The 16,128-nt window shown below is 40.8% G+C and overlaps 1 protein-coding gene across 1 annotated transcript in view; it reads left to right on the top strand.

Moving 5' to 3' along the window:
• ATRNL1 (attractin like 1) overlaps positions 1-16,128 on the top strand; it is a 749,151-nt gene that overhangs the window by 169,854 nt on the left and 563,169 nt on the right. The window contains exon 18 of the mRNA XM_055118743.1: positions 7,439-7,657. Coding sequence (XP_054974718.1) covers positions 7,439-7,657 — 219 coding nt within the window. The remainder of the gene's footprint in view (positions 1-7,438; positions 7,658-16,128) is intronic.

The following is a 16,128-nucleotide window of genomic DNA, read 5'->3' as shown; positions in this document are numbered from 1 at the left end:
GGTGGGGGGTGGTTAATCAGAGGGAAACTGGGGACACTGGTGCTGGGAAATGTGCACTGGTGGAGGGATGGGTGCTGGAACACTGTATGACTGAATCCTAATCATGAACAGCCTTGAAAGGGTCTATCTTACAGTGATTCAATAAAAAATATCTTTAATAAAACAAATAAATAGATAATAAGGAAAAAAAACCACAACAGTGTGTTGGTATGGGTGTAGTGGGGAAAGCAACCCTCATCCACTTCTGGTGGGAGTATTGATTGGTCCCATTTTTTGGAAAACAATATGGACACTTCTCAAAAAGTCTAAGAGTTGAGCTTTTTTCATATAACCCAACAATTCCACTTCTTAGCATCTACTCGAGGACCCCAAATCTCTAACTTGAAAAGACATTTACACTTGTATGATCATTATAACAGTACTTGCAATAGCAGAAACTTGGAAACAACCCAAATGGTGTCAAGGAAGAAACAATGGTAATCTGTATATAGTAGAGTACTCTGTCTTTTTTGGTTAAAGAAAAGATAAATTCATGCAATTTGCTGCAACTGGAGAGTATCATGCTGAGTAAAAATAGAGGACAGTGAGACACAGAATGAACTCTCCCGTATGTGGAACACAAAAGAGCATCAAAAGCAAGTAACAATTGGCCCCAAGTAGCAGAACCTGAGAAGTGGTCTATGAAACTGAGATTTCGAAGGCAGGGGTTGGGAGTGGGGAGCTTTTTGAAGAGGGAAGGATACTCTGATGGAGGGCTTGAAACTCTCTCATTAAAAGTAATTGGCAAATCACTACGCCTAAAATTTAGAAAGTCAGACCTATTCCCAGCTTGTTGTAGCATTATGTATAGCTAAACGATGAACGCAGCCTGAACTGCCTGTTGATTAATAGTCAGGCAGATGTGGTTTACTTGTGCACGGGGATACTATTTAGTTACAAAACAAGATGAAAATTTGGCATTTGCAGTGAAATGGAAGGACTTTGAGGGAATTGTGTCAAGGGAAGTAAGTCCAGAGGAAGAAAGAAACTTTTGGATGATTCCACAAGGAGCAATGTAAGAAAATAAAAGTGATGAACAGTGGCGATAAAAAGACAAAGCAGTGGACGGTGGTAATAGAAGTGAGATTTCCTGGGGAGAAAAGGGTGCATGGAGGCAGATGTGCTGGAAGGTGTGAAAGATGTCAGGTGGCGGATGCTCTGGGGAGGAGATGGGGGTGCAGCTGAAGGCAAGTGTGCAGGGCGGGGTGCAGGGTCACTGTTTACTTACAACAGCTCATTAGTGTCACATTTCCCCCTCTGTGTTCTTTGTGTGCGGTTCTTCAGAACATGAATTTCAGAAGTAGGAACAGAAGCTTGAGGATAGAAGCTCTTATTAAGAAGAGTTTGAAAGGAAGCTTGGAAGTCTTACAATCTTAAAAATTAAAAGCAACAATATTGTTTAGAGTGGATCCTCCGTTGCCTTTGCTCAAAAACGTTTGTGGCCAGTCAACTTTCTTGAATCTTTGCATACCCACAGTCTATCTTCTATTTTCATTTGGATGATAAACACATGTTAAGTTCAAAGTAATCATTCTGCAGTGCCTTTAGCATTTGGTGTTTAGGATGAGAATTCTTATGACAATCTAATTTTTACTCCTTGTAGCACATCCTTTCCCTGTACTCTGAATTTCTTTTTCAAAAAATAGTTTTCTCTTTATTGTTGACATTCCTTGCCAGCCTGGGTTCGATTCCTCCATCCCTCTCGGAGAGCCTGGCGAGCTACCGAGAGTGTCCCGCCCCCTCGGCAGAGCCTGGCAAGCTACCCGTGGCATATTCGATATGCCAAAAACAGTAACAACAAGTCTCACAATGGAGACAACGGAGACATTACTGATGCCCGCTCGAGCAAATTGATGAACAGCGGGATGACAGTGCTACAGTGCAGTTGACATTCATGTTTTTATAATTTATTTCAATCCAGTCTTCCAGTAACTAGTATAGATCGCTAAAATGGATTCATACTGACTTTCTCAGTCTGGAAGAGTTTCTTCAAAATGGTCTTCGATGTCTTTGACTTTTTGTTTTATTTTATCTACTCTCTTTTGGAAATCTTAAAATGGTTGGAATTTCTGTATATAGGTTATTATTTTTTAATTGTACATGTATATTCCATATATTTCTTTGATAAGATTCAGTTTTTGTTCCTTCTTATGGTTTTTACTTGGGACTTTTAAAAAATCTATTGAAGTTAGACTTTGAGACTTGTAATTTCTCTCTCCACACACAGAAATATGAATTGCAGTTTTATCTCCAGCGAACTGAGTAATTACACCTTACCTGTATGGGCAGGGTGCTTTGGTCATTTCTTCAGTTCTGCCTTTGTGTCTCTTGTTCGTGATCGTTTGCTTCTTTTGTTTTCTTGATAGTCGCAGAGGCTTTATTTTTCTGCTTCTATAATTTGTTCCTTGAGCAATTAGTTTAGTCCCTCAGATTTTCCTTTTCCATAGGTCTTTTCTTCCATTGTTCTGCCTACTGTCGGGGTTTGTCTCTGTCAATAGCCTGCTTGTGCCAGCAATGTCAATAACAGTTATTTTGTGGTACAGCTTTTAAAATTATATGCTCTGTGCTGCATCCTCTCGAGCAGGAAGATCATGACTGCAGGGAGACTGGCTTTTTGGAAAGTAGTGCTTACCTGGCAGTGATACGCTTCTTGTACAAAATCGGCCCTTCTATATCATGTCTAATTCTTCTCTGTGTTTTAACCAAAAAATACCTATTGAGCAGTAAGGAGAGGTCAGGAAATGAGACAGGGGCCAGGTATGATGTTGACACTTCTGTGCAAAATCAAGGTGCTTAAAAAAGCACTAGTCACCGTTGAAAGGTGTCAGCATCTAGGCCGTGGCCTTGCCATACCTTTGTTTTCAACATTGTATCTTTATTTTTCAAATTTTTATTTATGTATTTATGTTAAAGATTTTTATTATTGAACGACTGTGCAACATTGCATCTTTATGGTGTGAATCATATGTGATAGGTTCACATTATCATTTTGTACATAATAACTTCTTTTTTCACTAAATATTTGATGACATCCAGTTTGAAAGCATTCTTGTAGTTATTAGAAAGGTCTGCCTTCTATGTTGCTTTTAGAAAGTTGCATCAGTGATCGTTAAAAGTTTTGTAATGAACAGAGCTCGAAGGAAACTTTCCAAATGAGAAACAAATATAGGGTTTTTATTATTTTCCAGCGCTACAATATTCCTGCATTAACATTTAAAATTTACAAATTGTAAATATTTGTAAGACAAATTGTGCCTAGTGTTTTTCTGAGAAATCTTTGTTAATAACCTGAATAATTAATAATTGATATATCTTAAGTAATTGGATATTCTATTGGTGAAAATAAATTCCAAGGGCATTATTTAAAGCAATAACAGAAGATTTAGTTCTTAATATATAAAATAATTTGAAAAATATGTAGCTTAAAGTGATATAGTAAAAATGGAGTAAAAAATAAGAATATAGAGTATAGCTCACAAATCTGTGATTCTTTCAGTTTTTTTTCATAGGCTTATGTGCTGGCTCAAATTAAATGTTGTTTTTCTCTTGGCTGTTTGGGAAGGCAATCTTTTTAAAAGTGACTGAATTTTAAGTTTGAGAGTTGATTCTGGTTCACAGTCACATAGAGAATATGGTACAGAGATTTTTCATCTGCTCTCTGCCTGGCGCACAGATATAATGTCCCACACTGCACAAAAGGGCATATTTGTTACCACAAATCTGTTGTGCCTAATGAGCCTATGTTGATATATTATTGTCAGTAATGACAATATTAACAAAAATGCATTGAGACTGTGTTGGCACATCATTGTCAAAAATTAAATAGTTTCTCAGTGTGGTACATTCAACAGGGCGGCACAATGACTTTTTCTCATTGCACTAGGACATACCGTAGTTTTTCTACTGTAAAATTCCTGTGTGAGGGGCCATAGTGATAGTACAGTGGGCAGGACACTTGCCTTGCACACAGCCAACTCAGGTTTGATCTTCAGCACCCTGCCTAGTCCCCCGAGAGCCCTCTAGGAGTGATTCCTGAGCACAGAGCCAGGAGTAAGCCCTGAGCACCACTAGGTATTACTTCCACCCTCCAACCAAACAGAAATAAAAACAGAAGCAACAGCAATTCCTGTGAGCTGTGCTGGTTTCTCCCTCCTTCTCCCTGGCTTCTGGGAACCACAATCCTGTCACTGCCTCCATAGTGTCGCCTTTTCTGGATTGACATGCAGTTGGAATCCTGTAAGCTCCTCTCTCTTTGTGATAAGCACTGTTTTCTTCATCCTTTTCCTAGTTTGATAGCTTGTTTGTGTTTGGAGATAGGTCTGTCTAGATGTACCTCATTTTAGCTATACACCTACCTGTTACAGGGAAATTTGATTGTGGTGAAGTTTTGGCAGAGGAATAAAGGTGCTTTTAACATCCACATGTGGTTTTTTGGTATAACACGAAGGTGTATAGTGGCTGCATCTTTTGAAGGGATAGTATAAGTAGATAGAATAAGTAGATAGACAAGTCTTCACCATTGAGTTATTTAATCGTGTTAGTCACAATCGCCTGGGTTCAGTGTTTCAGAATTTCTGTTCCTTTTAAACGCTTTGATTTAGGAAAGATGAGAAAAGGTATTCTTCAACCTTCGTATATCCAATCTCTGGAATTCTCAGTACTCAAAAAATTGACAACAACAAATACTGTTGTGAGTGGTAAATCCTTTAATCTACTTTGAATCTCTGAATCCCATTGAAAGCGACTATAAAAAGTTCTTTATGGTCTCCTGGAAGCTTCTGCCTTTCTATTTCCAGCAACCTGAGGAACAAGTATTTTTTTTTTCAAGTAATATTACAACATTTGGTAACAGTTTTGTTGTTTTGGTTTTGGGGCCACACCAGCTGATGTTCAGGGTTATTCTTGACTCTGAGTTCAGGGATCACACGTGGTGGCCTCAGGGGACCATATAAGATGCTGGGGATGGAACCCAGTTTGACCATGTGCGAAGCAAGCACCTTACTTGCTATTCTATCTCTTTGGCTTCTCGGTGACACTTATTAGTATAAATATAGCTGTTAAGTTGTGTCTGATGGATGTGTACCATTATTTTCCTCTTGGGTTTTTCTAGCTTGGTGCCATATGCCATGTCACTATTTCTTATGTCTCACCAATTTCCATGACAAAGAGAAAGGGGACTTTTTTCCTAGAAAAATCACATGTTAAAGCAATTAGAGAAAGTTTCTGCCCAATATCAGATACTCCTTAAAAAGTTAAAATATCACATATCAACTATGGAAATGTCAGATTTAATTAGAGAGTCTGGGGTGTGCCTACAGCTCTGTATCGTGCTCCTGGTGGTCTGCCCGAGGGAGCATCCAGTCCCTGGCTTCCCTGTGGATGGGGCTGGTCTCTGTGGATGGGACTGAATCTACTCATTTGATTACAGCTAAAAATAGTAGTTGATTGAATTGTTCAGGGATGAATCTTGTCAGACCAAGCCAATGGAACTCAGCCTTTTCAGGGGATGGGCAAGCATCCCCTTTCTGGATGTTCCAGGCACATGCAAAGGTTTTTCTTAAAGACCTTATCTTGGCAGAACAATAGCTAACAGAAGCCGGAGCAATAGTACAGCAGTTAGGGTGTTTGCCTTGCAGACCTGGGTACTATTCCTGGATCACATATGGTCCCCTAAGGACCACTGGGAATAATCCCTGAGCATTGCTGGGTGTAACCCAAAAAGCCAGAAAAAAAGTATCTAACAGGTTCAACATTTGAGGCAATGGTAAATATGGTCTCCTGGCTTAGCACCCCCAGTCCTAGCAAAGTTCTCAAGAATCTTTCCCCTTTGACCTGGTCTGTGTGTGTGTGTGTGTGTGTGTGTGTGTGTGTGTGTGTGTGTGCTTATCACACCTTTTTTAAAAAAGGAAAAACCCCTTTTCAGTCCATTTATTCTCTCTTTGTTCATGATGTTTTTTTTTTTTTATTGAATCACCATGTGGGAAGTTACAAAGTTCTCAGGTTTATGTCTCAGTTATACAATGCTCAAACACCCATCCCTTCACCTGTGCCCCTATTCCACCACCAAAGACCCCAGTATAGCTCCCACCCCCGCTCCCCACCCCCCATCCCTGCCTGCTTAGTTGATAAATTTCGCTTCATTTTCACTTTACCTTGATTACATTCCATATTTCAACACAACATTCACTATTGTTGGGGTTTTCCCCCAAGAAAGACAGCCCTACTGCCAATGCAGCATTTGATAATTAGTTTTCCATTGCTGAAACTGGAGAGATATGAAGTCCCGTTGTTTCAAGTACATAGAGTTTTTTCCCCCCTCCTTCCCACGCCACCAAGTTCGTGCCTGCTTAATGAATAGTCCTCATATTATGGCTGACACCACGCCGCCCTATGAGAAAACAGGATATTTCCAGTCCTCGGCCGGCATGGGGCTATGGCTTAGTTCAGTCTAGAGACATGGTTACAAGTAGTTTCTGGAACCGGAAGTAATCTAGTTAGGCTCCGGATTGTGGTTGATCAGCAACATCGCAGCCACTCAAAAGTGTGGCCACCCCGGTCGAGTCTCAGCGGAGCATGCGCTGGTATCGGCCCGAGACTTCCCAAGCGTCCCGCTGTTCCAAGAATATAGTTTTTTTCCCCCCCTCCCATTCCCGCGCCTCTAAGTTCATGCCTGCTTAATAGACTTCATAATAAGGTGGACACCACACCGCGTTTCTCCCAGAAAAGGGAAAAGAACCGAGAAAGAAGGATATTTCCTCACCTCGGCCGGTGTGGGGCTTTGGCTTAGTTCACAGTCTAAAGAAATAGCTGCTACTTTGATTACCTTCAATATTTCAACAAAAAACTCGGTACTATTATTTGGAGTTTCCCCCCACAGTAAGACCTGCTAAAAAGGAACCTTTTCACGTTGCTGACAATCAGGAATATTAGATCGCGTGGCTGCGACAGGAGCCGCGAGGTTTGGGATTTCTATATGAAGTCCAGGGAAAATTCTTTTGGTAATTGCATCACTGCAATCTTTTACTTCCCTTTTGTGGTGCTCATATGATGGAGAAGCCTGGAGAGAAGAACCATGCCCCGCTGGAGGCCCATGGGCCAGTAGCTCCAATCACACAGTTTGGAGGCATTTTTGGGGTGCTGCTTGTGTCCAAAGGAGTTCAGTTGCCTCCGGGGTCAAGCTCGTGCGGCGGCAGAAAAGAACCATGATGTTTTGTTTTAAGTTAACTGCTGTGTCATCGAATATTGTCACATGTTTATAGTAACTCTACATGGCCTTTGACAGTCTCATCAGTTCCTATTTAGTTTTTGATCTGCTTACAGTTGTTTTTTTATATGAGATCATAATAGCATTTACGTTCCCATCCTTGTCATGCAGCACATAACTGTTCTTCTCATGCAGCTCAAAATTGTTCTGGCCTGAGGACCTGTGGACAGTGTTTGGAGCAGCCTGGATGCGGCTGGTGCAATGACCCGAGTAACACAGGGAGAGGGCACTGTGTGGAAGGCTCTTCACGGGGGCCCATGAAGCTTGTTGGAACGCACAACAGCGAGATGGTTCTTGACACCAGTCTTTGTCCTAAGGAGAAGAACTATGAGTGGTCTTTTATCCAGTGTCCAGGTAATACAAACGTGATGAACACAATTTATTATCTGCTTGAGTAAACCAAGAGTTTTCCTTTCTTTTCTTTTTTGGTTTTTGGGTCACACCTGGCGATGCACAGGGGTTACTCCTGGCTCATGCACTCAGGAACCACTCCTGGTGGTGCTCAGGGGACCATATGGGATGCTGGGATTTGAACCCGGGTCGGCCACGTGCAAGGCAAATGCCCTACCAGCTATGCTATCACTCCAGCCCCGAGTTTTCCTTTCTTATAGCAGTGATTAATAAAAAAAACTTTAATAACAACAAGAACTCCCATTTCATGGTTAAAAAGTTTTGGTTGGGTAGGGGACTTGGTTTGACATAGCCTATTCAGGTTTGATTCCCAGTACTGCATATGGTCCGTTGAGCATCCCTGGGAGTTATCCCTGAACACAAGTCTCGAGTACAACCAGGTGTGGCCCCTCCCATACAAAAAACAAAGCAATCAACCAACCAACCAACCAGACAAAATTCTTTTCTGTACCCATCTCTGCTGTGTAGATGGCATTCTGTTTGGCATCGTTAAATAGAGTAACCAGATGAGTGAAATATAATTATTGCATTTGGGCTCTTGTGAACTGCTGAGAGGACAAAATATTGCCATTGTATAAGTTTTCTACTGTATAGTACAGTCTTTTGTGTGTAGTATTATGATATTTTAAAACTCAAAGAGAAATACTTGGAGGATTTTTTCAAACTTTATCCAAGTATGGGACTGTGCTCTATATTATCTATTATGGCTTAACTAGCCTTATCTTGAAAACCATCATTGTTATTCACTATCATTTAATTATGAAGGTCATTAAGCTTTTAAGAGTTATTTTTTAAAAATAGGAAGCCTATTCTCATGTTAAATAAAATTAACCTTAAAAATATCAGTTTAGCCAGTATGATATGATTCAGTCACTATTATGCACCCATGGGTATTTTAGGGTGATAGAACTATAACAATTTAAAAATCAGACTGAAGTAATATATACGCATAGAATACTTTTAAATAGAAATTAATAAAAGTACACACTCAAAAAGTTAGATAAGTGCTGTGAAATACAGTAAGGGAGGAAAGGCTTATCATAGGGTGGAAAAGAGAAAGACCCCAGTGAGAAACAGCAATAAACACCTACAGGAGGTGAGGGAGTGAATGCTAGCATTGGGCATCTGGCTGGGAAGAGGTGACAATGAAGAATTTCAGACAGAATGGAGAAAACCAAACACTATTTATATTATTAGTTAAATGTCACCTTGGGAATTAGGGATTAGTGAAGAATCATTTAGAACTCGATTCTGATTTAACTTCCTGAGGGATTGGGAAGAGGGGACCTTTATGTGCTAATGAGCTAGTGATTTCCATGCACTGTTGGCTGAGTAATGCCCTGGGGTTGGGAGCAATTACTGTACCTTCAGGAAGAGCCAGTATGTCTGAGAAATTGCTTGCCCTTACTCCAGTGAGAGAAAGGGATCTGAGAATATGTGGTAGGTGAGAGCGATAGTGTATTGCTGTGAAACCAGGTGGGCGTGGGTCTGGGGTCCCGGAGTCCTTGGTACCTGCTACAGCTTTCAAGTACAAGGTTCCCTCCTTTCTGAATCACACACAGTGTGGGATTACAATCATGGGAAGGAGCCTAATCCTTGGAAAGTATTTTAGCCTCATGCTTCAAAATATATTGTTGATTTTTTAAAATAAATTTATCAGCTCTTTTATTCCTGTTTGTTGTGTTTAAATTTTGGAAGGTGTTTTGCATTTAAATTAATGAGATATATTGGGGGTATAGTTTTCTTTCCTTAAGGTTTGGTTTGGTACCAATGTTATATTAACCTCAAAACTGAGAACTACTTTTGACTTTTTGTCCTTTCTGGGAAACTTTGTGAAGAATTGGCATTATTTCTTCCTCGACTATTTGATCAAATTTACCTTTGGAGGTATCTGAATCTGAAATTGTCTTTGGGAGGGGAATTTTTACTATAAATTCAGTTTATTTTTATAGATAATGAGGGTAATTGGGCTCTCTAGATTTCTTGTGTGAGCTTGATAATTCGTTTTTTTAAAATTTAAGATGTTGATAAAGGCATTCATAATATTAATTTTATTCTTTTAATCTGTAGGACTTTAGTATAACATCTTTAATTCTAAGCATTGATAATTGTTTCTTGATTAATTTGTTTATAGGGTTGCCAGCTTTCAGTGATTCTCATATATTTTTGTCATATTGCATTTTCTGTATTTTTCTTATTTAGTTACTTAGATGGAAAATTAGATAAATGAACTAAAATTTTATTTCTAAGTTTAGTATTATCATTTTCTCCTAAGAACTGCTTTTGATTAGTTTTTTCCCGATTGATTTTCATGATTATACTGTAAACTGTATTATGTTTAAAGTTTCTTATAGGCAGCACATTCTTAGGTCTCTGTTGAACCTAACTGAATCGTGTCTGCTATCAAATTTTAATTGAATGTATGTTAGTATGCTTTGGTCTAAATTACCATATGGTTATCTGTTTTCTCCATCTGTTCTTTGTTCCAATTACCTCTTTTCCTGCCTGATCTTAAGTTAATTGACTTAAATTTTTTTGTGCTGCATTTTATTTATTGGTTTATTGGCGTTCTCTTTTTTGGGTGCCTGCTCTAGGTTTACATTCATTTTTAACTTCTCATAATCTATATAAGTGATACTATATTTCCACATCCAGTTAGAACTACAGTAGAATTTTGCTAGTTTTGCTTTAGATTACCTTTGAAATATATTTAAAGAATAAAAAAGGAACTTTCATCAACAAGCGAGATGGAGTGAGTGGGATGGCCGAGCAGCCACTCTGAGATGCTCAGGACGAGGTTTTCCAGGTTGTGGAACTATCAGTGCAAAAAACAGGGCAGTCCCGGGCACACTCAGATACTTGGTTGCTGCATCCAAGTGACTCTCTACGTGGCTCAATTTAATTTCCTCTACGTGAAACTATTAAGAAATGGGACAGAAGAGAAAAAGAACGGTTTTTATGTTTGCTTGTTTTATGGACCACGAGGCTTACTCTTGGCTGTGTGTTCAGGGGTCACTCCCGGTGGGGAACCCTATGGGGTGGCAGGGATCAAATCCAGTTGGCCACTAGCAAGGCAAGTGCCCGCTGTTGTATCTCTCTGGTCCGAGAAGAAGCACAGTTCTTCATCTATTGACTGGCAGGCAATACGGCCAGTGACTCATTAGATTCATGGAACACACAAGGTTGGCCCGCCACTGCCTCCAGTTAGTGACCAGCACCTGTATTTGTGTGAGGCAGTGCAGGTGGTGGGCACAAAAGATGTTGCAGAGCCCCCTGTCATTCTGGAACTGAAAGTCTGGGGAAACTGAGGCATCTAAATTCCCCGGGAAGATGCTAAGGAAGAGAGTGCTGTGGACATAGAGAATTCTGGAGAACTCTCGAGGGAAGGAACACTTGGAGTGTTTGGTTAGAACAAAATCAGTTCATTTGGGGCTTGAGAGATAGTCCAGGGGTAAGACCTTTGCCTTGTAAGCAGCAGTTGTATCCCTGATACTAGATTCTGTCCTCTGAGCACTGCCAGGTGGAAACCCTGAGCCAGACCCAGGATTAGGCCCAGAATTTGAGCACACAACCTCAAATTCATCATTGTGCAAAATTATCTGGGTCAACACAATAAATTGCTTGGAAACTCCAGTCAACCGGAGCAGGGAAGGTTCTAGTCTCTGACAGCAAATAGAAGACTCCAAAGGATTTTGTCTCACTCATGTGGCAAAATTAGCACTAGACTGAATGTTGTAATGACCCTTCAGGATCAGACTGTTTTCAAGTAGCTTTGCCAAACTCCAGAACACAGCTACAAAGGTATTTATAGGAATACAAAAATATCGTGCACCCAGAATATAGTATTTCCAATTCACAGTATCAGGCATCCAGGAAAAATTAGCATGTATACAAAAGCAGCAGGATGATATGGCCCAAAATAGCAAAGAAAAATCAATCAATTGAAACCATCCTCGAAATTAAATATATAAGTTGACAAGGATTTATTGCAATAATTATAAATGTAGTCCATTTATTTTTTAAAAATTAAATGAACCAGTGAGCATGTTAAGTAGAAGTATAGAGAAAAAAATCCTACGAAAGCTCAAGTAGAATTTATAGTTATAAATACTACCCCAAAAGAGTGAATATAATGAATATAATGTGAGATAAGACATTATGAAAGTCAAGATTGCTACACTTAAAACAAACAACCCATTACCCAAGTGAAGCACAGGAAGGAAAACTGAAACAGAAGGAAGAGAGCATCAATAAACTGTGGGCACATGAACAAAGTGTTTTGTAATTGAATGTGAAGGAGGTAGGGAGAAAAGAGCTTAACGAAATTGGAAGAAATAATAGCCAATATTTTCCCAAATTGATTAAGGAAACCTGTAAGTGCCTAAAGCAAAAACGTCAATGAAAAATGAAGAAACAGACACCCACACTCACACTAGTCACGCTAGTTATCAAAGCGGAGAAAAGTTTCCGTTGGTGCAGAGAAACCAGAAAATCATGCAGTGAGACCACAGTGAGGCGGCATCTTTAAAACAAATGGCTGGAGACCTCGTAGAGAAGGCAGAACACTCGTTCGTGTGACTGGGCTGGGTTTCCTCTCCTGCACCCTAATAGTCTCCCAAGCCCTGCCAGGAGTGATCCCTGAGCACAGAGCCAGGAATAAGAAGACCTGAGCACTTCTGGGTGTGGCTCGGAGAACAAATAGCAAAAGAATTAAAAGGTAGTTTTTAGTCATCAGTGTTAATATCCTCCAAAAACAAATACAGGTGCATTAAGATTTACCAAGCCAGGAAGAATTCATTACCAGTGGCCCCACTGCTGAATTAAATCCTTCAGCAGGTGGAAAATGGCTCCAGATAGGAATCTGACCTATGCAGAGAAGCAGACATAGGGGACGGTAGAATAGTAGCCAGAGATCTTTAGAAAGGGGCAGGCCGTGCTGGAATGTGGTTCCGAGGGGGAGAGAGAGCATTTCCTCGGCGTGTGCTGGGCCCTGTGGAGCCTCTGCCACTGGACTAGCTCTGGTGGTCCCCAAGCACTGCCTGGGCTGGACCTGGTGGTCTCCACAATCACCTGGAGCAACTTGGTGGTCCTTGAGTATAATCAGAAACAGCCCCCATATTACAGCACCAGCCAATAATAATTTTTAAAAAAGCAAACAATACAAGAGGCCATCAGTTGTTCCAAACAAAAATGACAACAGAGTATTTTGTGGATTAATGTGTGGTCTAGAAATCACAGGAAAAACCAGACAAAAAGAAGTGGTTCTTCTTTTTCATTTTTTTGTAAGTTGGGAACCTTGTTTAACCAGCACAGGCTGCAGTATAAGCATCCTGGGAAAGTGGAGAGTCTGGTTTCACGCCACGTGTGATTAGGGTGAAGCAGCATTCCCTAAGTATTTGCCGTTTTTTGAGGCAAGATCAAGTGTATTTTCAAGAGGAGAGGCAGCCTGCGAGGGTGCAGAACGCCCAGTGGACACTCAGTTGCACATTGCTCCTGTAGATGGCAAACGGGGCTGGAGAGAGAGTGCATCGCATAGGGAAGGCTGATTGCCCTGCACACGGCCCATCCAGGTTCAATCCTCGGCATCCCATATGATCCTCCTGAGCACCGCCAGGAGTAATTCCTGTGCGCAGAGCCAGGAGTAAGCCTGGTGCGTCCCTGGGTATGCCTCCTCCCCCGCACCCCATCCCATCCCAAAAGCTAAAAGACAAAAAAGAAAATGGCAGAGAAACTTCACTTGGTGTAGGATAACATAGCCTCAGGTTTATTGGGTTACTCCCGTTACAGTGCTCCCATTCCTCTTTGTTTATTTGTAGCTTCTTTCTTAGTGTTCTGTTGACTTGTAAATATTGTTTTTCTCTTCTCCTTGAGTCCTTTGCATAGTTTATTCAGAGCAATGTCCTTTTTTTGTATGGGCACAGGAAGACTTAGCAAATGCCATGCTTTTGTAACCTGGGAGTCATTTGACTCTACATGATAGTTTCCTCCTGGGCATCTGTTCTCTCCACCTAAGCCTCAGTTGCCCTTACTTCCTAGCACCCCCAAAAGCAGGGTCCCGACGAGGGACGAGACGGACCCAGGGCAAGTGGTGAGTTGTGTGCTACCCTGGCATCGAGATGGGCCTGGCCAAAGCACCTAATGCTTAACTATAAGTTAAGAGCTTGGTCATGGACAACTTGGGGCACATTTCCAATGGGGTAATAAGGGGAGGGCAGAGTCGTTGGTCAGGGCAGATTCTGCTGCTCACCCTGCACTCAATAGCTTCCTCCTGTCCCGGCCTGGCATCCTTATCCCTACGAAGGTATTTCTTGGTTCAAAGCTAGAGGGAGAGCTCACGAGACAGGTTGCCATTTTTAAACTGTAAGCTTGCAATGCTTATTTTGTTTTATTTTGTCTTCTTTGATTTTACAGTGCATCTTAATGTTGGCAGAAAGAAAAGGGATGCAGCAGGGCACAACGTTTTCTTTTTTAAAATTGTATTTCACAGGTAGAAGTAAACTAACTATACAACAGTATTAGACCCAAGACAGAGGGTTGAAAAAACGGAAGAAAATGGAAGTGGCTTGTTGTAAGATCTTTACAGACTAGGTGAAGGTGTTATTTTCCTTGACATCTCACTGTGATAATTTGTAGATATGTGTCACTAACTCCTGAAGCAACTACTAACACACCATAAAACAAAAGAACCAGAGATAAATAAGATGTACAATGGATGGAACAGTTAATTTCAACATTATCAGTTCAAGTGCAAACCTACTAATAATTTACCGTAAATGAGTTCATCCTTCCAGTAAGATTTTGACAAAAATAAGGTCCTTGGGTTTGTAAGTTGTTCAAAGGGCTGGAACGTTGTGAGAGATCTGAGTTTGATCCCAAGTACTGTGTGGTCCCCAGGATCCAGGAGGAACCCCTGAGCACCACCAGGTATGCCCCACAAACAAAGATGAAAGCAAAACCAACTATAGATTGTATCAAGGTTCAGGGAAAGTCAGTCTGTTCTTTTTTTCTGGGTTCTTCAAAAGCTGGCTAAATAATAAAATAAGCATCAAATGTATTGATGACAGGTGTAAAAGAAGTTTAATAATATGCAATCTCCCCACCCCCTGTACCTGGAAGAGAAACACAGGTAGTCACTCACATGGTTTCAGTGAAGACTGGACATTTGGAAGAAAAAATTGGGAACTTTGTAGGTAAATGTCATGTTTACAAGTCACGCCTACTCAGCCTTCAAAGCGCCTCTTAAGAGATAAACCCTTTGCCTACAGGACATATTTTGGAGCAGCAGATTTTTCTTTTACTTCCTTAAATTTGCCTATAGAAAAACACATTAAAATAGGAATACATAAATATTTTAAGAGTAAAGGATTGGAAACAGATATACAATGCCAATACAAAATAAGAGAAAGCTGAATTGGCTATTTTAGCATCAGCAAATAGATTTAAGAGCAAAAAATAAATGTTTCTTGTAGCAATAAGGGTCATTACCTAAAGAAAAATGTGTGGATTCATGAAGACAGTCCTAAATATTTTTCATGAAACACGACTAACCATTTTCACCTAGTAACAGAGTTTCAAAAATGGATGAACGTTTTAACAGCATACAATGAGGATCCTCTTAATTTCCAAAGATAATAGTTACCACTTTATGAGTTCATTTGTGTGGCTGGCACACTGCTGGCTTGTTTGTTTCACGGATTTGGGAGAGTGCGCATCTTTTCTATTCCAGCCTAATAGCGCCCAAATACCTAAAGGCGTCTTAATGGGCATCCCTGGATACAGGCCGGCTCTCAGATGTTGAGGCACAGCTCGACTGGCTTCTCTGCTCCAGGTCTCAGAGGTGGGAATCCAGGGCTGTTTTTCTTGGGGAGCTTGGAGGAGGCAGGCTCTTCCTTGCTCCTGAAGGTCTGTGGCAGAATTCTCTTTCTTGCACGGTTGGACTATTTCCTAGGTGGAATTCAGAGTTCACTGTATTTCCTAGAGGAAACCCCCATGCCTTCTGTTCTGTGCACCTACGCCCCCTCTACCCGTCCCTGCCACTTCCCTCCCCTACCCCCCAATACACACACACTTCCTCTAGCAACACAGAGGTTTGAAAACTGAAGCACAAACGGAATCTTCACATTTGGAATCTTCTGCTTTGGGTAGAGATAGGTTGTGTCAAGTGAGCATCTGATTGATTTGTTCCATCTGGAGTGGTTCCCTGTCTGCAAAGTTAACTGCATCGTGGAGAAGAGCCCTGCCACCATTCCTGCCCTAGTGCAGGTCCCCACCATGTACATGAGACGTTGATTAGTGTGGATTAGATAATGACTACTATAATTTAGCTAATATGGCACAAGCTTTCACCATCCTGCTATTACACTGTACCCATTTAAAGCGTCTCATTTCAAGTCTTTTAATATAGTTATAGGATT

This window comes from Sorex araneus, chromosome 11 (genome assembly GCF_027595985.1).
Source record: "Sorex araneus isolate mSorAra2 chromosome 11, mSorAra2.pri, whole genome shotgun sequence".
NCBI lineage: Eukaryota > Metazoa > Chordata > Mammalia > Eulipotyphla > Soricidae > Sorex > Sorex araneus.
Note: the sequence above shows the minus strand (reverse complement) of the source record. Positions and strands in the feature narration are given on the sequence as shown.